At 42.4% G+C, this 24184-nt stretch overlaps 2 protein-coding genes across 12 annotated transcripts in view; one reads left to right on the forward strand and one right to left on the reverse strand.

The window, feature by feature from the left end:
• TRIM55 (tripartite motif containing 55) overlaps positions 1–12003 on the forward strand; it is a 60156-nt gene extending 48153 nt beyond the window's left edge. For 7 of the 11 annotated variants that reach the window (XM_034763017.1, XM_034763011.1, XM_034763014.1 and 4 more), the window contains one exon: positions 7728–9695. In XM_034763017.1, the coding sequence (XP_034618908.1) occupies positions 7728–7847 (120 nt within the window). In that variant the 3' untranslated portion in view covers positions 7848–9695. Of the gene's footprint in view, positions 1–5156; positions 9696–11863 lie in introns of those variants that run through there. The other 4 variants (XM_034763010.1, XM_034763019.1, XR_004644749.1 and 1 more) reach the window with 3 other exon arrangements.
• CRH (corticotropin releasing hormone) lies at positions 11403–12486 on the reverse strand. The gene has a single exon (XM_034763020.1). The coding sequence runs from the start codon at positions 12412–12414 to the stop codon at positions 11890–11892; it is 525 nt and encodes a 174-aa protein (XP_034618911.1). The 5' UTR covers positions 12415–12486; the 3' UTR covers positions 11403–11889.
• Between the last annotated feature and the right edge of the window lie 11698 nt (positions 12487–24184).

Genomic DNA, 24184 nt, shown 5'->3' on the forward strand with positions numbered 1-24184 from the left:
CGTTTGCCACACAGCACTAATTGTAAGTAATGAAAATCCATTTAAATAAAACATTTAGTCCCAATGGACTTTTAAAGTACACTACTGGCCACCATTCAAAGAATGACACAGCTAGTATTATAATTGATGGAGTCTGCCTATGCATATGCTGTCTGCTTCGTATATAGCTGAACAGTTTTTTTTTTTCAGATAATATTCTGTTGGTTCACCCTGATTTTTTTTTTAAAGGAAACATTTAAAAGCAATCTCTCATCTTGAAGCAGTATGGTGATAAGGGTGACAGCTGCCAGGTATTCTGCTGAAGCAGCTATGTTGCATAAACAAACATTCTTTAACTAAAGTTTAAACTATTTAAAAATAACCTCTTGCATTCCCTTTATTTTCACTACCTGAATATGGTTAGTGTCAGGGGTGTAGAACCTGACAGTTGAAGCACCAACTAGAGCCTACAGATTATGGGATAGGTATGTGACCAATTAACATGTTTTTAAGCATGACCATTTTTGTCAACACTGGGTGCTAGTGGTGTTTTAAAATGTTAGTTAAAACTAGTTAATTAACACACCACTCAATTTCCTAGTCTAGACAAGCCCTTAGAGGCAGGATGCATGCATTGTTACTGCTCATTTTCCACTTTTTCCCCAAACATACATCCTTGCAATCCTCCCCCCCCCCCCAACCTCCAATCAAAAGAAGCCAGCAGAAGACACCCTGCAGTCAGTGGGGTTGCTCAAGTGTAACTCAGAGCAGAAAGTGGCACACTGACTTAAGAAATAAACAGCTTTCTAAGGTCAGATTTAGAACTTTTGGCCCAAATTTTTCTTCTGCTGTATCAGGGTAAATCAAGAGCAACCTCCATTGAGTCAATGAAACTGAGAGGGGAATTTGGCCCAAGATCAATTTAAGAGCCATAGGCTGTATCCTCACTGCAAAGAAAACCAACAGCACTGTGTCTCAGAACCTGGGTCAATTGACTCAGCCACACTGGACTCAGGCTGCAAGGCTAAAAATAGCAGTGTAGACATTCCCGCTTGGGCAGGAGCAAATGCTCCGAGACTCTCCACCCTTGCCAGGTTTCATAGCCCGGGCCCCTGCCTGAGCAGGAATGTCTACGCTGCTATTTTTAGCCCTGAACCCCGAGCCCTGTGAGCCTGAGTCAATAGATTTGGGCTCTGAGATTCAGTTTTTCTTTGCAGACATACCCCTCAGTTAATGGAGTTACTGTGGGAAATGGGTTATTTTGGAGATTTTACCTTACTAGCAGCAGCAATAAAAAAAAAAAAAGGTCAAATACTGAGATTTTTTTACTTGATCCTTACTCAAGCAAACTCCCTCTGATTGGCTGAGTAAGGGCTAATGTGATTAAAAACTGAAAAAAACATGTCATGATTTCAGTCATATTCTAAAATGTCAGTAACTGTATTTTCCTATGTAGCCACATAACCAATATGGGTGAACTTCACTCTTATGCAGAGGTCTAGCTCCAGGCCTATGCACCACTTAAATCCCTCAAAACAGGGCATAGCTGGGACTATTTTGACGTCTTAAATGAATGTAAGAGGCACAGAGACCTTGAGCTGCCTTCTGCACAGGAAGAGTTTCACTCAGTGTAAAGAAAACGTACTGATTTCTGCTTTATTCATGTATAGGCCTTTTTGGTTTTTTTGCTCTTGGGCCATGAATATAGTCTTTGGAGGGACATGAAATTGTCGAGTAGCGGCCTGCATAAAGCAGCAGGGAGACTGCAGATTACTAAACTGGCTGTCACACAGAAGCCCTGATGTCATAGGTAGCATTCTAAGGAAAGCTTTTTACTGAGTGTTAGGTATTATATAAAAGAGCAGAGATGTAGAGATAGGAAATTAGGGTGACCAGATGTCCTGATTTTATAGGGGCAGTCCTGATATTTGGGGCTTTGTCTTATATAGGCGCCTATTACCCCCCACCCCATCCCGATTTTTCACACTTGCTATCTGGTCACCCTATAGGAAATGCACAATAACAAATTCTACTCTGTATCTGATGTGTTTTTATAGCCTTAGGGAGATGAAGCTATTTCACCCCTCACTTTTCATTATGTTACATCATTCTGCAAATAGCCTGATGTAACCTTACACAATCCAGTACCCATGTAATAGTACAGCAAAGATCTGTAGAAGAAAGTAGGATTTTACACAATGAGATAACATCAAAAATATGCACAGCTACCAAAAAAGATAGTTATTTACTGACTTTGTAAAAAATGGTAAGTAAGACAAAGTTCTTAATTCCAGTAAAGCTTGTTTATGATATACTGAAGTTTTTGTGTGTGGACGCTATGGAGACTGGTTGGTGGCTGTAAGCAGAAAGCGGAATGTAAAACTTTGAAATATTCCAGGTAACTAATATGCACTAGCAGTCTATCCACTTTCCACTCCCCTCCCCCCAATATAAATCAAACAACTGCAGGACAAAGACAGGACTAGCAAAGTCAATTTTCCTGTATTAATGTGAACCTTGTAAAGATTTAACTGATGCTTATGTCTAGTGCTCAATGAACCGAATCCTGAGAGGTGCTGAGTACCTGCAACTCATCAGATTAAATAAACCCTGAGGGTCTTAATTTTACTCAATCCTTACTCAGGCAAACTGTGTGCACCAGAGCAGCTGCTGAATTCAGTAGGAGTTGCAGCTGGTCAGCACTTCTCAGGATATGGCCTGTTGACTTCCGCTATAATTTTGCTTGAGTAAAACCTGAATTAAGACCAGGTGCTCAGCTCTGATCATGATTTGACCCAATAGGAATTCCTGGTGTTTACTGAGGGCACAATCCAGTGCCTCCTGAAGTCAGTGAGGAAAGTCTGAATCATACCCTAAGTGTTTAGCACGTCTCCAAAATTGCTTTAATGTGATTAATATGATCTGAAGTGAATGTTTTAGTTATTCATTATTATTTTTAGTAGAGGCCCCAATCAAGGCATGGGACCCCATTATGCTTTGTACTGTATAAATACACAATCCCTGCCCCCAGAAAGAGCCCTAGTCTAGGAGATAAATTTCAGATAAAGGTTCATTACTTAATATCAACAGGAAGACATTATAAAGTGTTGAATCGACTTTAGACACCATTTGAAAGGCATACGATATAGACTGCTACAACCTGGAGAAATCTGCCCTTTTTCTGAGTAGCAGTACACTCCGTTACGGGGGAGTGTTTCAAAGGCACAAGGGGAAGTTAGTTGCCCAACTTCCATTGACTTTCAGTTGTGTGCCAGACTCCCCTTTCTGCCTTTGAAAGTCTCTCCCTACCACTCTATTTTTAAAAGCTCTTTTTCAATGAATACTGGAGCAGAAAAGTTTGTCCTGAAATATCCTAATGATACAGTATAGTTTTGCAGTGCACAGTCAGGCTGCTGTTACAAAGGGCTGGTCCATACTAACCCCCCACTTCGAACTAAGATACGCAACTTCAGCTACGTTATTCACGTAGCTGAAGTCGAAGTATCTTAGTTCGAACTTACCGCGGGTCCACACGCGGCAGGCAGGCTCCCCCATCGACTCCGCATACTCCTCTCGCGGAGCAGGAGTACCGGCATCGACGGCGAGCACTTCCGGGATTGATTTATCGCGTCTAGACAAGATGCGATAAATTGATCCCAGACGATCGATTGCTTACCGCCGGACCCGGAGATAAGTATAGATGTAGTCAAAGGGAAGTGAGTTGAGTTATACAAGCAACAACTTTCTCTGGGAGTTGAAGTAGAATTTAAGAATTTCCCTTTTTACCAATCTGATGATAATAGGTCTAAATGATTGTATGACTCAGTGAGTGTCAGATCTTAAAACATTCCAGGTCCGAAAACGCAAGTTTACAAGTCTGTGCAGAGCTGCATTCTCAGTATGTCTCTACTCCACCCACAGCTAATTGTGGTGTCTATTAATGATTCTTGAAAAGACTCATAGCTGGCCCAGATCAGCTGACTCGGGCTCAGAGGACTCGGGCTGCAGGGCTATAAAATTGCAGTGCAGATGTTCATGAAGGGGGAGGGTGCTAGAGCCAGGGCTCCAGCCCGAGCCCAAATGTTTACACTGCACTTGTAAAGCCCCACAGCATCAGCCCCACGAACCTGAGTCAGTTGACCCAGGGCAGCTGCAGCTGTGCTGGGGGTCTTCTATCGCAGTGTAGACGTACTCTCTGAGGTTTTCACCAAGCAGAGAGCTAGTAGCCTGGAGTTCTGTTGAGCCTGGCGAAATGCATGGAGTAAACACTTAATACATCCGAAACCAAAGAGGGGTTGTAGGAGTCTTGAAGTTTGTGCCTAAACTGGGAAATACCATCATGTTATAACATGTATTAGCCTGCACAATGTTAGATCTGATTTAGTACTCGATGTAGTGCCATAGGGCTGCCCCCCGCCTGGAGTGCTCTCTTGTGGCAGACTGCAGTATAACAAGCAGGCCTGCCTCAATTCCCCTCCTTCAGAGTCCCCAGAAATAGTCCGCAGAGTGTTCCCAAGTATAAATATAGCCCTTGCGGGGCTCATTTATTACAGAATCCCATGCACATAAATCAGAACAAAAGTCCCACAAGAATAGTCCAGACTGCCCCCAGCATAATCCAAACACTATAGGTAACATCCAGCCCCAGTGTCCCTCTCCAGGCCCTGGCTCCAGTAGTGTGATGGAGCTAAAAGACACTGGAACAGCGTTCCAGCTCCACTACACCACTGTGCCCCATTCCCTGCAGCCTGGGGACAGAGATGCTGCAGTTTAGCACTACACCACTGCCTGGCTCTCCAGCACAGCTCTGGTGTCCCTCACCATGCCCTAGCTATCCAGTATAACCCAGCCCTGTCCTTGTACCAGGACAGCCCTTCCAACTGGAATGTAACCAGGCTTTTCCCAATGGGAACCCCCCACAGCCTCTCTGCTGGGAATATCCTTGCCAGTGCACCTTCCTTCATTCTCCCTGACCCTTTCACTCTGGGCTAAGCTCTCTGGCCCTGAGATGTCAGTTGGTAAATTCCTCTGCTGCTCCCCTGCCGTCAGCTGTCTCCATCCCTGGTTCTCTGGCTTGGGGATAACAGCCAGCAAACCATTCTCACTGCTCTTCTGCCTTCAGCCTTTTCCCTGGTCCCAGACATACAGTCTCCTAGTTCATTCCTTCCTCTTCCCAGAAAGGGCCTGCAAAGATCTTTCTGCAACTTTCCCCAAGACTCCTCCAGTCTCCTGACCAACGCTCACCAGGACTCTCCCTCGGTAGGTCTCTCCCTGACCTTTTATAGCCCCCAGGTGCTGCCTCACTCTCATAATTGGCTAAATGGGAGCACCAGCTCTGGCACAGGGGAACTGGACCTACTTCATTTACTGGGGCCAGCCACCCTGTGACATATAGACAAAAGATTATTGGGTTTAAACTTGTGTCAGCAGGGAAGGTCTACCATGTGTTAATTAATGTGTATCTCCTAATGTAGAGAAGACCGAGTAATTATTCTTTTAGGACCCAATCCACCAAAGCACTTATGCGTATGCTTAAATTTAAGCTTGTGAGGTGTCCTGTTGATTTAAAGTTAAGTATGTGCTTAAGGTCCTGATCCACAAAGTTAGTTAGGATCCTAACCTTCATTGTGTCAGTGAAAGTTAGGAGCCTACGTACCTTTGTGGATCTAGGCCTAAGTGCTTTGCTGGATCAAGCCCATAGTCTGAAAACCAAAATGAAATAGCTGTTGGAACATCAAGTGGAAGTGATCCATCGGGCTGATTCTGTACAGTAAGATAAATGATAGAATAATAAGGCAGCTTTAGAGAAGAAATCAGAGGTGAGGTGGGTGTTTTTATTAATCATTTGCCAGACATTTAAAACTATGTGCACTAAGGTTGTATATTAAGTGCCCTACTGGGGACTTGGGTGCACAAAAACGTGCATGCATAATGATAATTATTTTTAGCTGTTCTAGGCATTTCAGTTGCACATTTGAAAGTAAAAGGCAAACTTTTCAAATGTGGATTCCCTAAATTTAGGCATCTCAATCTACATAACAAACCCAAACAAATGGCTTTATTTTCAGAAGTGCTGAGCACTTACCACACCAATTGAAGTCAAGCAAAGGGAAGTGCTCGGTGCTCAACACTTATAAAAATCAGGCCACTTATTTACTGTTGTCATCTAACTTTAGGAACCCACATAAGAAGTTTTGGCCAAAAGATTTTATACACATTATTCTTCAGGCCTGTGGGCCAGAACTTCAGCTGAGGATCTGGCTGTTGTGTGTCTAATTCTTTAAAATGTGCAAATTTGAGAGAGACTAGGAGGGTTAGGTAATATATTTTATTGGACCAATTTCTGTTGGTAGAAGGTACAATCTTTCAAGCTTCACAGAGCTCTTCAAGTCTGTGGAAGTAACCAGAGTGTCTGAGCTAAATATAAGTTGGGTTCTTGCATTTGCTCAGGAAGTAATGTTTAGTCTGGCTTCCTTCTCCTTCATATTGTGAAGTTTCTAGAAGTTGATCCAATAAAAGATATTGCCTCATCTACGTTGTCTGTCTCATATCCTGGGATCAACATGGCCACAACAATGCGGCAGACAAACCTGTTTACTAAGTTTAGGAGACAAATTTTCTCTACAACCTTGCTGAAAAGGAACTCTGGTGCTTAAATAGGTAATTATTCCTCCAGGTCTTCCACTAATTTTTGCACTCTCATTCAAGTGCACAATAGGTTTACTCACTGGAAAGCATTAGCCATTGAAAATTTAAATTTAAATAATATGACCAAATTTGCACACCACATTTTGAACCTGCAACAGAGATGCATCATTTTGATAATCTTGTCCAAATTAAGAGGCTAGATTAATCTGTCTTTCAAGTTTTAGGGACAGATTCTTAGCTGGTGTAAATTACCCCTATTGAAACCACTGGGGCTATGTCAATGAATACTAATTAAGGATCTAGGCCCTTAAAAATAAACTGAAAACTTCAATTAGATATAGGAAAAGAAACAGGAAACTACTTGTGTTCATGTTCAGGAGACTTTAGGACTTGTTCTATAGTGGTATGACATTGTCCAACTAGACAGTAACTGGAATGAAGCCCATTAGCCAACTTACACATAACAGACCATCATTTCTCACTAATTCCAGTATGGATTTTAACATTACATACTTACAAAAATTGCTTGGAAAATGCCAAATAATCATCCATCCTATGCTGTAGTTCCTCATGAGTATCTGTGATATGTTGTCAATACCTGTACATATGTTTGCACCATGATTTTGATAACTTTACATTATGCAACTGTTATAAATGGTTGAGACATATTTAGTGTTAAAGGACACGATTCTACCATCCTTACTCATTTTAAATAATACCTTACTTGCAAACAGTCCCAATGAAATCAAGTACGTATATTTCCCACAGTAAAATACCCTTACTCACATTGTGTAGTATCCTACTGTGGGAAATATACTTGATTTCATGTAAGAATTGGAGGCCTTTTGAGCTATGCAAACACATGGGGTGAAATCCTGGCCCTATTGAAGTCAAAGGCAAAACTCCCATTGGCTTCAGTAGGCCAGGATTTCATTCATGGCCCCTGCCCCCAAAGGCTTTTCATGTTCCTTCTTTCTACTTCCTGTCAAACTTTATTGATAGAAAGAAGCCAGTATTACAGAACTGTATTGCAAACATAATCCCAGCTTTAAAAGATGAGCTTTTCTTCTTCTCCTTGTAAACATTTCCTTCTCATACAGACTGGGTCTGAACCATCCCCTCAAGGACAAGTGGAAGACGTTCCAGTGAGCAGTGAAAGACCTGATGAGCCGGCTCGTCATGTCTTCTCTTTCTCCTGGTTAAACTCATTGAATGAATGATGACGATCATTCCGGCTGGCTTTGGATGTGCTTACCTGAGAGGAGCTATGAGGCAGCAAGTGACCTGGCTGGAACCAACAAGAAATAGTTCATATAAGAGACATCTTGATCAGGTTTAATTCCAAGGGCCTTATTTGAATTCCATTATACTGTATCTGATACTTTTAGATTAGAGTGATGTTTGGAAATAGCTGAATAAAGGGAGTGGGAAAACTGGACTAATAGATGTCTTGATGAAATACTATATTAAGTTTGACTGTGTGTTCAAGTAAAACCTGTTTCAGAAAGGAGAATGTTGAACAGAAGCTTCATGCTATAATTACAGTTGCAAAATTAGTGAGCACTATGATTGTCTGTAGCCAGCCTGGGTGTCCTGTTGTATTTTTGTAAGTGCTTACCCAACACTGTTAGTTGAAATATGACTAATGGCATCATTTGTCAATGAAAATATGAAAACCCCCTCACTACTCTTAATTACTCCAGTTGGAGTAACTCCATCTTTTCAACTTATTGATAACGCTTGTGGCAAATCCTTGACGAAAGCTACAAAATTCAAAGGTAAGTCTAAAACTCCACTCAACACAACCACTGTGCTGCATTACTCCAGCACAAGTGGTGCTACTGCATGCTGATGTGTAAAACCTGAGCATAAATGGGGATGGCAAGAGGAGCATTTCACCCTTAGATTTGTATTTTCCAGCTGAGGTTCATAGGTCACAATGAATAACACTCGAACCATTCAGAAATGTTATTTGGTGTTACATTTTATATAGCTGTAGACAATAAAGATATAGCTATAGGAAGCACTGGATTGGAACCCTTCCCAAATTATGTGGGGTATGGATCGGTATGTGGTTTATTATCTGTACTTCCTCAAAAGGCAAGGAGAGGGTTCTGGATGAGTATGTCAGCTTGTGTCTGTCTATATCCATATCTGTTATACCTATAGCGTCTCAACTTCCTTTAATACATGAAATCAACACTCACTTTTATCATACTGAGCAATTTGATAGTAAAAGGGCAAGGCCTTTGAAACCACAAAAGACCATTCTGAGCTGAACTGTGATGAGTTTATTGCAAGTATCTGCTAAAGATTGCATTTAAGAGATTATAAACCCATGGAAAAGGCTACCACAGTGCAGAGAGAAGTGTACTACAGATATTTAACTAATGAAACTGATTACATAAACTGACATGCCTTTTAAAATGGTGAGCAGATTGACATTGCATTTGATTCTGAAGGTGAAATCCTGGGAGTTTTCCCACTGACTTCCATGGGGTCAGGATTTCACCCTAACACTCTAAGGACAGTTAGAAAAATGATTACAGAATTGAATACTGTATTTCCTAATGGGTGCTGACTGTCATCTTCTCTGAAACAGTTCAGTAGTCTTTGAGAGTGATCAATATCTTACAGGGTTAGGGTCTGAGAGAGGGATCCAAAGGCCAAGGGGAATCTTTCCACTGACTTCAATGGGTTTTGGATCAGGCCCTGAATACATAGCTCTTCTTATAGTACCATGACTGACCATGAAGACATGCTTTTTTTTTTCATGGTACCGTAGTCAATAGCATGAAATGGTTGATTAATACATGCTAGAAGGCAATATAGTCTAAGGTGGGAGCCAAGTAATTCATGAATACAAAAGCCCAATTCTGACAACAGTTTGCAATGTAGCCTTTGGAAAGCCACTTACTATCTATGTTGTTTCTGTTTTTCTTCCTGTAAAATGGGACTATGAAGGATGGATTTGAGGATCAATTAGTTAATGTTTGTAAAGAGCTTTGAAATAACAAAGCATTTGTTAAGAGTTATATCTTCACTGAACAGCAGTAAAATTCATCACCACATCCAGTTGTGTTTTTTCCACAAGCTTTTGTTCTTGTTTTTTTACTAGAAATTCCTAATGAATATTTGCAACCAGGACTCAGATTTGTCTTCATTGGTTTCACAAAATCCTTCTTTGATCTCTTTTTTTCCTGATGATTCATAAGATAATAGGAGAAAGCTGATTTCATAAATATGGCAGCTGTATGAATTCAGTAAGGAACTGTCCGTTTCACGTACTCATGCGAATATGAGAATTTAAAGTGTTTAACAAAATCAATAGCACTTGAGTGATTGCCTTAAACCAAACATTTTAAAAATCAGTTTCATGACACCATAAAGTGCATTTCTCTGCTAGAGCGCAGTCTGCACACAGATGCATCCCCGAACTCAACGCTCACTTAATTAATGTTAATTACAGGCCCACCAGATCCTGCCGTCTCTCCATTCACAAAACTCCAGCTGTAGTCAATGGGAAGTTCTTACCTACAAGGATGGCAGTGTAGGGTCCAAGGAGGAGAATATACTCCAGAGACTGAACCCTCCCTTTAGAGCAATTTAATTCTTTGGGGTTAAATTCCCATTCGGCCAGTCACACTATAGACCCTTCGGGGCACGTTACAGAGTGTGAGGTGTAATCCCTAATTAGAGACTCATAAAAGTGCGTGCTCCACCCAAGAGATTGGAACATCTGCTTAGAAGTTAACACAGGACCTGTTGTGCTAATACTGGGAGCCCAGTTCTCCGTTCCCCACGCCCCCAAACTCCCACTGGTGTGAGTGAGTTAGTGCAGGATTGGGTGTGTTTAGACAGTTCAAAAAGGCGTCCAGTCTTCCCTAGTGGCTGTTGTGGCATTATACCCTGCGTCAGAAGTGTTTACTCATGCAGGGGATGGTTGCGTTGCTGGACACACAGCAGCTCGCTCAAATCTGGCCTCTCGATAGACTGTATGGCGAGGTTAGCGTGAAGGAGGCGAGTACATTTATGTCTGTTTAAAGCGTTTTGTAGAAACGTTCCTTCTCGTGAACAGAATGTTTTTTTTCAACATTAAGCATTCAACTTTACAAAGCAATCACCAGTGGCATTGCCAAGCGCGTGGCTTAATCCCCGCAAAACTTCATGTAAAATAGTTGTCAGGTGCAAAAATCTTCCAGCTCCTTGGTTTGTTTTAAATTGCATTCCTGTAAACCCAGCACAGCCGCGCTCATTGTGTTTAAATGGGAGACAATAAAAATGGGGAGGGGGATAGACTGGCTGTTTGAACGACAGGTTTTAGATTGGAGTCATTTTCTTTTAACAGAGCTAAGTTCAGCAATTGAATTTGGGAACGGAGAGTGAAAATGCTGCTAAGTACCCTGAAGGATGCGTTTTCTGTACATGTAGCGCATGGGGTGTTAAAGAATGTAACCGGGAGAAAGCATAACTATCCCAGAGACCCTTGAACTGCACTGAAGTCCTTGTACAGACCCATACCCTTAGCTGTATCCTCAGGACATACCCTTAGCTGTGTCCTATAATTTACATACACTCATCTTACACCTCTCTCTTCTTGAGCTATCCGCGTGCAGTTATTGACCAATCCTCCGTTTCATTTCAGCGCTGTTACGGGTGGGTGTCTGTAAAAAAACCCCAAACAAATAGCTCAGGAAAAGCTTTTTATATATACAGAAAGGAAACCTCTGCTGAATCTAGAAGACCCTAAGGCAAGAAAGTCTATAAAACCACAGTTACTTTGCAGCTTTTATTAAAAATATAAATATTAAACATTCTCTTACACAACAAAATTGACCGAGCGCTGAAAAGATGTTTTATTACGTAAATGGTACAGAAAAAAGTTGAGTCGCAGTAGTTTACAGAGATCCCCCCCACACACACACAAACACACACCTTTTCCCACAAGAAAAGTATCTCTCTTGTCCAACGGCTTCTTTGAAACCTTTCTTCCGCTGTCCCCCTCCTAAGTAGCGATGTCACTAGAACAACTTTGAAATGGAAAAATAAAGGTGGGAAAGTTACAAATGACACTTTTCTCGTCACTGCACGGGAATACACTGCTGTGCATGCTAACCAAGGGACATGGGCTCTGTTCAGCGTACACCCTCTATGTTTAAAGCTATAGAAAAATAAAGAGATGACATCAGAGCAGCACTATGGTATATAATACTGTATCATTTTGTGCTAACTGCAGAATCTCTTTGGCAAGGCGAGGCCGCTTCATTTCCCGATGATCTCCATCAGTTTCCTGTTGCTGTGAGCCTGCTGCGCTAACTGTTCGGCTCTGGCCATTTCCAAGACTTCTCGGAGGAGGTGGAAAGTCAGATCCAGGGAGATCGGGGGCTCCTCGGATCGCTTCTCCCTCTCCATCGCCTCTCGGGGCAGGCTCTCGGCTTCCCCCTCCCCGGGGCCCGCCGCACTCTCTAGCGAGCGCTCGGGGAGCTGCTGCAGCTGTTGCACCGCTGCTCGGAAAAAGTTGGTGGCGGGGGCGCCGGGCGGTAGGCGGCTGCTGCTGCTGGAGGCGAAGAAGGAGGCGGCGGGGCTCTTGTTGAGGTTGCCCAGCCGCAGGAAATACTCTTCTCCCATGCGGAGCAGCACGGGCAGGCTCGGCGGCGGCTGGAGGAAATCGGGCGGCAGGGGAGCGCCGGCGGCGGCGGGGGGGCTCTTGCCGAGGGCTCTGCATTCATGGTAGGGCAGGAGAGCAACCAGCAGGATCCCTGTGGAGACCAACAGCTGGAGCTTCATGATCAACGCCCGGATCTGCAACTGGGGACAGAAGCGGGGAGAGGAGGGAGGGGAAGGCGCGGGGCGGGGAGAGAAAACCTGCCGCGTTGGAGTTAGACGGTCGGGACAGGGGCGCTCGCAGCCCGGGCGGTGCGGCTGGCTGCCGGCCGACCCCAGGGAGGGAGCTGCTCGAGCCGCTGTCCGAGGTGCTGAATGGATCAGCCGCCCCCGGCGCCCCCCAGTCTCTGGCCCTGCCCCAGGCGCGGGGGAGATGTTTCCTTCTCCGGCTGGTTTACAGCGCTGCCCCGGCGTCTCAGAGGCGCTGAAAGGAGCAAGCCCCCGACGGGCCCAGGCTCTGGCTACAGAGGAGAAAGCCCCGGCGCTGTACCACGGCCAGCAACCGAGGGACGACAGCCAGCTGGTGCTGGGCAGGGAGCAAGTGTCCCGTTTAAAGACGTACAGCGGCTTGGCTGCTTCCCAGGCAATATTACACCTGGCCCCGCGGCCCCGAGGTCATTGCTCCCTCCCGCGGGACCCCCACGGAGCTGGTTAGCCAGGCTCGTTGGAAGTATCTGAAGCCATTCGCCCCCCAGCCACGGGTTTGTCAGTCCGAGCAGCACAGCTGCACCCGGGCAGGCAGAAGTTTGCTCGGTTGCGGCTCACGCCGGTGATCGCTGCCTACCTTAGAGATGCCGCTGCCGGTTCGTAGGGCAGGTGGAGTCTGTCCGGAGTGGGGGCTTGCCGAGGTCCCGCTGTCACTCTGTCCGCGCCGTCTCTTCCCCAACTTGTGATCAGATTTTCTCCTAATCAGAGCCCGGGTACGTGATTTTTATAGCATAGACCCTCTTCTGGAATCACGCAGCACTTGCCTAATAAGCTGACGCTTTCTTGACAGCTCGATTGCGTGCCCCGATCCACTGCTGAATAAATCATGGGGGCCCTTTCGGAGCAGCAATGGGCAGAGTTTTGCTATCACAACACAGAATCTCACATCCAATTATATCAACAGATATTTATCGCCTCGTTAGTGACGTCAGCCGGAGCTGGGTCGGAGGAGTTGAGCAGGGCGCTCTCCCATTGACAAAAATCCTTGAATGAGATTTCCCAACGGGAGCGGAAAGCAACAGCGACCGACTTCTTACTATGAAAGGCCAAGCGGGTAGAAAACTTTCCACTCTAGTCCCGCATGAGAGGTACCTGCTGTCAACCCGGATCCAGAGCCGGGCAAGGCTGCTAATCAGATTCAGAGATTGCAACCTGGCTTTGTCAACCTCCCGAGCCCTTCCCGAGCGAGTTTATAGTCAGAATGATGAACTAGAGACAGAGTTTGTTCTAATGCCAACGCATCTCATCTCCATTACCAAGTTATATGTAAAAAGCAACAAAGAGTCCCGTGGCACCTTAAAGACTAACAGATGTATTGGAGCATAAGCTTTCGTGGGTGAATGTATATGTAAGAACACACAAGAACAAAAAGTAAAACACCCCCACAGAAAAATCCCGATAAAGGACCCTGACGCGATATTTTACCAAGAAGATTTCCCATCACTATCTTGATGAGAGGTGCTAATCCCCAGTTGAATATCTTAACACACTTAAGTACTCCTGTTCTTTTAACACACTTAGCTGTTCTGAACATTTAATAATTGGTAACATACACTCAAGTTAAATTTCCAGTAAAGCGGTAGGTAAAATCCAGCCAATGAGAGTCACGTACTAATGTGTTTTTATGGGAAACCTACTGTTTGAAAACACATAAGCGACATCAAACTGTGATACACAAGATCTGTTGTCGGGGGTGTCAGGTTTGCTGGTGTCTGTGTTTGCAAGTCGTAGGGCTAAAGTTACCGCTCCAGGGCGCTTACTGTTAGAGAAATCAACGTGTGCATTTGAAATTAACTTGAGACGATCAGATGGGTGGCAGGTAGGAAGTGTTATAACTAAGTCTGTTGAAGTGTCTCACTCAAAACCCCCCTGCAAACGCGACAGTTGCCATTAGGTTGTACATTAACCGTGTGATCCGAATTTCTGTATTAACAGTGAGTCAATCAACCTACATATAACGATCGGGATTTATTAGAAACTTCCCCTTTTCTCATCCCTTGTTTTCTGCTTCATCGGTGAGCTGTTACACGCCTTGCAATCTATCTGCAGAGTCTCCTCCTGTGTATACCACGCTGACATTATTTTCCTATTGAAAAAATGTTGGCAGTTTCACGAGACCCTTGGTTTTGCCGTCTAGAAATTAAAAGCACACGAGTGAATGGCTGTTAAAACGCATTCAATGGCATTTGAGGGCAGTTGTCTGCATGAAAATGATACTATTGTGTTTGATGATACACTTGTTTCTTTGCTGCGCGGTAATCAAAAGAGCTCTTCAAGCCTTTATGCGGTTGATCAGAACTCAGGCGGGCTCCGAGGAAGGGCTGTGAAGGGGTGCAGTGTACGTTTCATCGCAGGCACTGCCGCGAGCGGGATGCTGCTGTAATGCTTCAAACAAAAACTAGAGACCCATGAATTTATGGTAAGAAAAAGAAGAAGCCTCGATAAACTCGGGCTTAAATGTTGCAGTTGATTAACTGTTGCTCAGACAGAAACGGCTTGGTATGTGGAGGTTTTTCACCCTTAGTTCATGACAAATAACGTCGTTTTAATGGATTAAACAATAAAATTATTTAGATGTATAACAAAAAAGGGGGGTAACGTGCTCTAGGCATCATTGTAAAACTTCAGTAACAATGGAAACCGTAACCACACACGCCCCTTCTAAAAGTCAATTTAATGTTATTATTGTAGCACGTCAATACTGGGTAGTGTCAAATACCATCCCCCTGCGGGAAAGTGATTTCAGTCCCGAGTCAGTGAGTTTTTTCAATCCCCCGGTGTATTATTTTATTTGATTGTGTTTGTATTACTGTAGCACTTAGGAGCCCTAGTCATGAACCAGCACCTCATTGTGCTAGGCGCTGTACAAAGACTGTAGAAAAGGAAGACTGGATTCTCTAAAAGCCAAAAATCTAATCTGAATACATCTTATGCTGGTGAAATTACAACTAATATTAAAGTGCATACCACTATATTAAGATTATATTAAAGGAGAACTTTCATATTGCAGCAATTTTGGGGAAATAGATTACTGACTCAAAAAGATACTGGCAAATATTTTTCTGAGTTCCTGGTGTTGGTTCACCTACTTCCTCACAGATGGAATTCTCTTTTTGCATGATTCTGCAGCAACAAAACTTGCTCTTATGGAAATGTGTGCAATTCATTTGTGATATCAGCTTGGGTCAAATTCTGATCTCATTTACATTAATTCAGTCCCCACTGACAACACACTTTGGCCCTATCAGGATCCCATTGGAGGTGCAGTAGGGCTGCAAGAGACTTAAATACAAGGGACCAAATGCTGCCCTCTAAACTGTGTGGAGAACCCCACTGATATCAGTGCATATTTGAGGGCAAAACTTGCCCCAAATACTGTAGCTTTATTGGGCTCCAGTGCAGGAAAGCCCCTAAGCAGTTGCTTTTCTGAATCAAGGTCGTAATTAGCAATGGAGGTAGGAACATCATGAAAAACATCTGAATGGTAAATGGATTTAAGTTTCCAGTTGGATGTATGAAAAAGCCTAGCTATGAGGCATAAACATACCAAAAGAAGGCAAGTTTTGATGGTGTAAGTTGGCACAGCTCCATTAACGTCAATTGCACTATGCTGATTTCCACCAGCTGATGATCTGGCCTTCAGAGTTTAGAATTCCACTGACTGCAGCTTCAAACCCATTACCCTCTAGAGGAACATGCCTGAACTTTGCAGGTGTTTGAAATCCAAACTCAGACCTGAATTCAAATTTCACCTTTATGAAGGGTAGAACCAAAACCCCACCCCACATCCAAGACATTTTTGTTGGTTCAAACTGCTGATCAGATCTTGGGCCCTTCCATAATTATAGTTCAGAATTGCAACGTGACCTTAGGTATTGCAACTTGCCAGCCCTCTGTCTTTGTTTATCTTGTGTAGATTGTAAGCTCTTTGAGGCAAGGCCTGTCTCTTCCTGTATGTTTGGCTGGCATCTAGCACAGTCTTGCCCCCAATCTTAGTTGCCCCCCTATATATTACTATTAATAACTCATATAAACATTTATGAGAGTTTCATAACAATAGGAATATCTTGCCCCAAAAGTAAGTTTGTAAAATAATAAGCAATGCACAGAATTATTATATGAGGTCAGATCCAGCAAGAAGCGGAACATCTTCTGAGAGGCACTACACATCCTTAGCTCCCATTGTGTCTATCCACTAAGCTATTTTTCAAAACGTATATAATAAACAACTGGAAAAACAGAAATAACAACATAACACAGGCAATTTTGCATGCCCATTAATGTGTGTTAACTCAGGCAGTCATGAACTGAAACACATATTATGACAAAAACAGAAAGGCACACATCTTGTAAATAGAAGAGAAGCTATTTGGATGTTTTTATAGTATGCTAGCACAACCTACACTGATGTTTGCAAGTGGTTCACAGAAACAGGAGCTAAGTTTGATCAAATGATAGCAGATGTAAGACGCACTCTTTAAAATGGACTCTAGATGCAAGCTGGGGTGTTTGTTGTCATAACATCACCATTTTCAGTCTGTGATATATTTGAAAAGGACATGAAGCCTATTATAGTGTGGTCACAGAACTAAAGGAGATGAAGTCCTGATATGAATGAGGTTCAAGTACAATGGATGAGCTCCAATGGAATTATGCAAATTGAAACCAGCTCAAGATCTGACCCAATAGATTTTATATTTGATATCTTTTAAGTTAGATATTGCAGCCAGTGTTATCCCCCTGCCCCTCATAAGAATGCTAGTGACAGTGAAAATAGCAGGTAGATTGGGAAAGGTTGCTCAATTTTGGCATAAGCCTACACCTTGCCAGCGTACTGCACCTTGGCATGCTCTTTAGATCAGCGATTCTCAACTGGGGGTACATATACCGCTCGGGGTACACAGAGGTCTTCTAATGGGTACATCAACTAATCTAGATATTTGCCTAGTTTTACAACAGGCTACATAAAAAGCACTAGTGAGGTCAGTACAAACTAAAATGTGTTTCACCAATGACTTGTTCATCCTGCTCTATATACTATACACTGAAATGTATGCATGATTTTTATATTCCAAATGATTTATTTTATAATTATATTGTTAAAAATGAGACCGTAAGTAATTTTACAGTAATACAGTGCTGTAGAACTTTTGTATTTTTGTGTCTGATTTTGTAAGCAAGTACTTTTTAAGTGAGGTGAAACTTGGGGGTACACAAGAAAATCTGACTCCTGAAAGGGGTACAGTAGTCTGGAAAGATTGAGAGCCACTGCTTTAGATGATCCTTCCCTTTGAGTAGGGTTTGTATTTTCACACATACTTGCTACCGAGCAAATATGGTCATATTTAACCCATATTTTCCCCTGAGATGGGTCTTTAATTATGTGTTGTAGGTCTTACAAATGTTTAAATACATGAAAGATTGTGACGATTGTACCGTGATGGAGACCATAAAAGTACCTATGATATCCAAATAGATGACAAACCACCTCCTTCAATCTTTCAAATACAGAATTGGCTTCCTAAGTGCAAATAGCAGAGATTATTTAGTTCCTGGGTGAAACACATGGCTCTCCACAGTTAATCCTTAAAATGATTAGTCCATGAGACACCCTGGATACTATTTGGAATGTTCAAATATAGGAACAAGGCAAATATCAGTTATATCATATTCATGAGTTTCCTTTTTTTCCCCTATGGCTACTATATGAAAAGCTTTAATATTATACTAATTCTGCCCATTATGGGGTCAGACATGCCATTTTCAAAGTTCTGAATCATAAAAGAATAATAATATCTACAAATGGAAAAGACGTAATAAGTTATCAAGTCCATCTTTTGGCTAGCTTCAATAAGCACAGACACAGTAAATGGTCTTAAAAAAACATGGATCTGAAAATATATGGACCAAATTTAAACCTGATGTAACTACTGAAGTTAATGGGGTCTGACCCCATATATTTTGGGAGATGGTAGAATTTAAGTCTATCACAACATGCTAGAAGGTTGATTTGCCTTTCAATTGTTTAGTTTACTACAAAAAAAGAATATTTTCCTTATCATTACCAAGCTAGGGGCAGAATTTAGCTGTTATTCATAGCAAACTTTTTCGTCATCTCATATTACTATGGCCCACGAGCATGGATTTTACATTCCATAGTTGTGCTAAGTCCATACAGTCAAATCTCTAACACGCAATACAACACAGCTGAGTGACAAGAAGGCAATTCTAAAGCATTATATCCAATAAGACATATTACTTTCAGGTGAGTGCCGTATATCTCTTCATGTTTTTGTTGTGTCTGCATTAATTGATATATAATGATGTATGAGTAAGCTAAGTTTTCGTATGCTGTTGTTTTTTTATAGCCACTATTGATATTAGTGCTCACAAATCTAAAATGTAGTGGATTTCCAGATAGACTAGGGAAAAAAAGACTAAGATACAAAATATTTTATTATGCAGTGAGGGTGATAAGTCATTTTAAAGGGACGGCATCTGCCCATTCTTCAGGTTTTAGCTTATGGGGAGGAGCTTTCCAAGCTACTCTTAGAACAATTTGATTAAAGAGACACTGTCAAGGTAAAGACTGAGTAAAATCTGAGTCAGGACCTCAGGGTTTGGCCCCTTGTCTTTTCACCTGAGAGCAATGGGGCTTGGGAATGCTCCCGCTCTTGTCCAGTTTTAAACCATTTTAAAGCCAATTTAAAATACTTTCGTTTTGGAAAGGCTTTATTTTGGGCGTTTCCTAGGATTATCTACGGTGCACCTCCCCCCAGTATCAGAGCTCCACCTGTGTTTTAAATAACATATCCTCACAACATCCCTGCCAGGTAGAGAAGTCTGATTCCCATTTTTCCAATGGAGAACTGAGGCATAGGAAGATTAAGTGATTTATCCAAGATCACACAGGTGGTCTGTGGCAGCACTCAGATTTCCTGAGCTTATGTCCAGTGTCTCGACCAAAAGATTGTCCTCCCTCACAGGATGATGTTTGTTTTGATGGTTCTATAATGTCCACACGGAAGGGCAGGTCTGGTGGAGGCCCCACTGAAAATCAGATTCAAAATGTCCTTGATCCATGACAGCTGGAGTAATTGTTGGGTGGGATAAACCCTTGCTGCAGTTCATAGATTTGAAAGCCAGAAAGGACCATGATGATCGTCTAGTCTGGCCAGAGAACCTCACCCAGGAATTTCTGAATCAAGCCCATAATGTCTCTTTGGGCTCTAGCATGCCCTGTCCACAGAACCACCGGAGCAGAAGGCTTACCATGTCTTTGTGCAATTCCCTTTAGTGTTCATGGGAGTCATGTGCTTAGTTCCCTTGCACCATGATAAGAATACAAGGGCCTCACAGTACCCACCTAATTCTGACTGGCAAAAGGAGGATGTAAAATTAGGTGGGAAAAAGACTCAGCCTCTGAGCATTGGAAAGGGATATGTCTTTACCCTCTTGACAGCCCCTATCTAGAGAGGCAGCAGCTGACCTTTATATTTACCTCACAAGGAATTGAATTTGCTATTCTTGCACTCAGATAATGGATAGGGAAGGTGTTGAGGGTACATTTGTGAGCTTTCACAGCCATTACTGATAATTCTGCAGGAACTAATCATTTTACGGTTATTGATAATAGCAAAAGGATCCATCAAGTAAGTGTCCCGTGAAAGCATGAAAGCCATTTGTATTCAGGGCTTGCTTTTGTGTCTGCAGATATTTTACAATAAGGCAAATCTTGCTTCATGTTTGCAACCTCAGGGCCCAAACCATCAGACTTTTGTTGGGCCACACTCCCACAGATGCCAGCATAAGGCATAAGTGCTGAATACTAATGTCAGTTACACTGATGTAAATCTGGAACAACCCCACTGAAATCCATGGCATTACACCAGTTTACACCGATGTAACTGAGTTCATAATTTGACCCATTGTAACAACTGCAGGGTGTGGGCTGATGTATCTAACAAGGGGAGCTGCTGAAGAAGAAATGTCAGCTGTAGAAGTGACCAAAGCATGCTCACTTTTTTACCTAGCAAGGCCTGAGCATCAGCTATGATGTTCTCAATCTGAAGGTAAGAAGGGAGGTGCACTTTACAATACTTTGAGCAGATGCTAGACATTGATTTTGGGTCAATGTTTTAACATTAAAAGGCATCAGTTGCAACAAGTGGAAACAGCATTTTTTTCTGAGCATGTGCAGCAAATTAAGGGGGAGGAAAGGTGGAATAATATGGGGAACTCTGGGCTGGAAATGACGAGCTAGATTAAAATCTGAAATTGTCTCCTCCCAGGCCTATCACAATCTTAAATTTCTGCCACAGGGAGGTAAGGATCCCTTAATAGTCTCCCTCCCCACCACACACACGCACACTATTGTGGCTGGGGGGGGAGGGGGCAGGGCTGAGTAAGAGGGGAGCCTACACTTAGCTCATAGAGTTCCCACATTGCAAAAACAAATCAGCATGATTGTTCCTGGGCGAGCAAGATAAATAACTGAATACCATAAAACCATAGAGAAATGATACATTTTCTATCCTGTTAAAACATCTGGATGAAAAATAGTCATCACTTAAGGGTCATTGGCCGGTTTGTGCCACCAGTTACTTCTGTGACTTCCAATGATTTCAAATGGGGCAGAATTTGGCCCATTATCTTTTGACAACGAGTTAAGTAATTGGTCCAATTTTCAAAGCTGGGTAACTTAACAGAGCTCTTAAATCTGGGAGTTTGGACAGTTACACACTCTGGCTCCCAGATTTTACAGAGTGTGGGTGCCTGCTTGGGTGCTTACATCCATGTCTGTAAATGGAGCTTCCGATCTGATCCCCAAATATATTTTAAAAATGTATGTCTTTAAGAACCAATGCCCCCATTCCAGCCCCTGCTGCCACACTCAAAGCCCTGTTCTCAGCACTGGGATAAATTAAAGACCCTTGCTAATGCATCACACCGGACTTCTGCCACTAGAGACAACTGTGATTAGCTTGGACAATCTCCCACCAACCCCCAAATAGGTAATGAAAAACTGTTCAATAAGAAAACATCTGTGCCTTGGTCAAACTGATACACAGAACTATCTAAATTAGATTTGGAGATCCATAACTTATGCCTCCTTGCACACTCAATTTCCAGAAATAATTTGCTATCTCCCTATTGGGTCCTTTTCTGGTCTGGGGCAGAGACCATATCTTTTTACACATGTGTTCAGGACCAAGCATGCTAGTAGTGCTCTGTTAGTTGGTAATAACAGTGGCATTTATTGTATTTATCTGTAAGACAGGTTGTCACATTACAAATGTGGGAATGACTACGCTATTGAGATGATGATATGCCTGTATGGGAGTAACTTTGCTAATACTCATGATAAACTTCTGAGCGTGGTGACCTCACATTTTCCAGAAGCTGAGCAGACTCATTCTGAGCTGGCTACTTGAGCTGTGTTTTCTCACCTACCAACATATCTCCTTAGAGTGCTTACCAAACATTGCAGCTATCTTGAAAGAACAATTATAGCAGATCAGATTGGCTTGTAAGGAAATTTTGGATGAGAATTTGAAGAGTTCCAAACTGTGATATTGCCCCAGAGGAGTGAAAGACTGAAAAAGATTCTGGAAACAACGTGAAATAAATGTGACATTTACACACAGAGAGAGAGAGGGAGAGAGAGAGACATGCAAATAAAGATAGTACTGGCTGTACTGAAAAACTCACATCGACTTTGGTGGGGCCAAGATTTCACCCCGGGGTGTAATATATGATATATATAATATAGTACACACAGAAAGAGGGAGAGAGGCTAGGAAGTAAAGAAGAGAATATAGGTAAACACACACAGCACTGGTAATTCTTGTGATTTTTATTGTGAACCTTGGGAAATGTGGTGTTTTCCTTAAAGCCCCAGCCCCTGGAATCTTGTGATTATGTGAGAATCTCAGCTTTCATCTACAAAAACTAATAACTTTCTAGCCCTTGTGATTGTAGAGAAAAGCTTGAATACATGACCAGAGTGCACCCTCAAGGCTCAAAAGGCAAATAACCCCCCCCCCCTAGATTTATTATCTTTTTAAAACCTTGTGATTTTTAAGCCAATCTCATGATTGGGGCAGGGAGAGTCTGCATCATGATTTTTGAACACTTGGGGTTGGCAGTATTACAACTGTCATCTCCCTTCTTTTAAATGAGCAAATAGAGGAGGAAATATAAACACACTATCTTTTTTGAATGGCTAGGCAGTGAACTATATATAGCATCGCCTCTGTCCTACTTAACTTATGACTAATGCTAAACAATTAGAAATTCAGATGCCTGCATATTGAAAGAAGCAAACCTCTCTCATGCACTATTTGTTGTTTATTAAAAAATAGAAGGATCAAAGTCTCTCTGTGCTCAGACCAGCGTGCACTCAGCAACAGGTGCATGTTGCTGAAAGTGGAGTCTCAGGAGACTAATTGCAAAGGACCATGAACAAGGCATTTCTGGAAAAAGATTGTTGTCTTCATGATGCTCCCACTCATGCCACAGATTGTAACCTATTTAGGAGACAGGCTGGCTTTTTGTTCCATGTTTGTACAATGGAGTCCCAGTTCATGACTGGAGCTACTAGGTGCTACTACAGTACAAATAAATAATAATTAATAATAAATACATAAACTGAGTAGCAAGAAGGTAACTGGCAGCTGCTTTACCTTATGGTCTCTGATGTAGAGGATCATCAGACATCTATTTAAGCCAGTTGCCTATGTAAAAGTCAATAATTTTTGAAACACTGAATTTTTATGTAAAGAAAACAAAGCTAGCACAACTTGAAGATCCCCTCTGCAGGATTTTTTTTTAATGAGAACCTTTGACATCTGAAGTATTGGTGTAGGTTATAATATGAAGAAAATAAATAAATGAAAGGATACCAGAGACATAGAACAATATAGAAAAACAAAAGAACAACAGATAAACGGAAAGAAACGATCAATATCCAAACATCTCAAAGTATTTCCATTTTCACTGAGCTTATTGTGGGGCTTTACTGTGTGCCTAAGCTATTTTATGTAACCATCAACATGGTGCTGCTGTCAAAGCATTTAAAACTCAATAACAAATAATTTGTGGGCCCAATTCTGAAGTCAGTGGCAAAACTCCAGGGTATGTGAAGTGCTGCACTAAGTAACATATCAGAAAAGAGTATTTTTGCCATTCATTACCCTAATATCAAACCGAAAGTGACTAAGTGTATTCACCAGCTATAGTGATTCTGCTCTGATGTTACACGGTTCTACATGACATTTCTCCTCCCTGGCATATCCTCTCTCTTGCATCAGTGATGACAGTTCGGGCCCTTCTGGCTTCTCTGCTATTTTCAGCCAATCAAGTATCTTTACAAACTTTCTTCCTGTTCCAATCCTCCCACCCCACCCTCCACACACACACATACACATCTAACATGTGTTGGAAGGTGGTAAGGTGATAGGGAACAGCCAGCATGGATTTGTGAAGAACAAATCATGTCAAACCAATCTGATAGCTTTCTTTGATAGGATAACGAGCCTTGTGGATAAGGGTGAAGCGGTGGATGTGGTATACCTAGACTTTAGTAAGGCATTTGATACGGTCTCGCATGATATTCTTATCGATAAACTAGGCAAATACAAATTAGATGGGGCTACTATAAGGTGGGTGCATAACTGGCTGGATA

Source organism: Trachemys scripta, chromosome 2 (genome assembly GCF_013100865.1).
Source record: "Trachemys scripta elegans isolate TJP31775 chromosome 2, CAS_Tse_1.0, whole genome shotgun sequence".
NCBI lineage: Eukaryota > Metazoa > Chordata > Testudines > Emydidae > Trachemys > Trachemys scripta.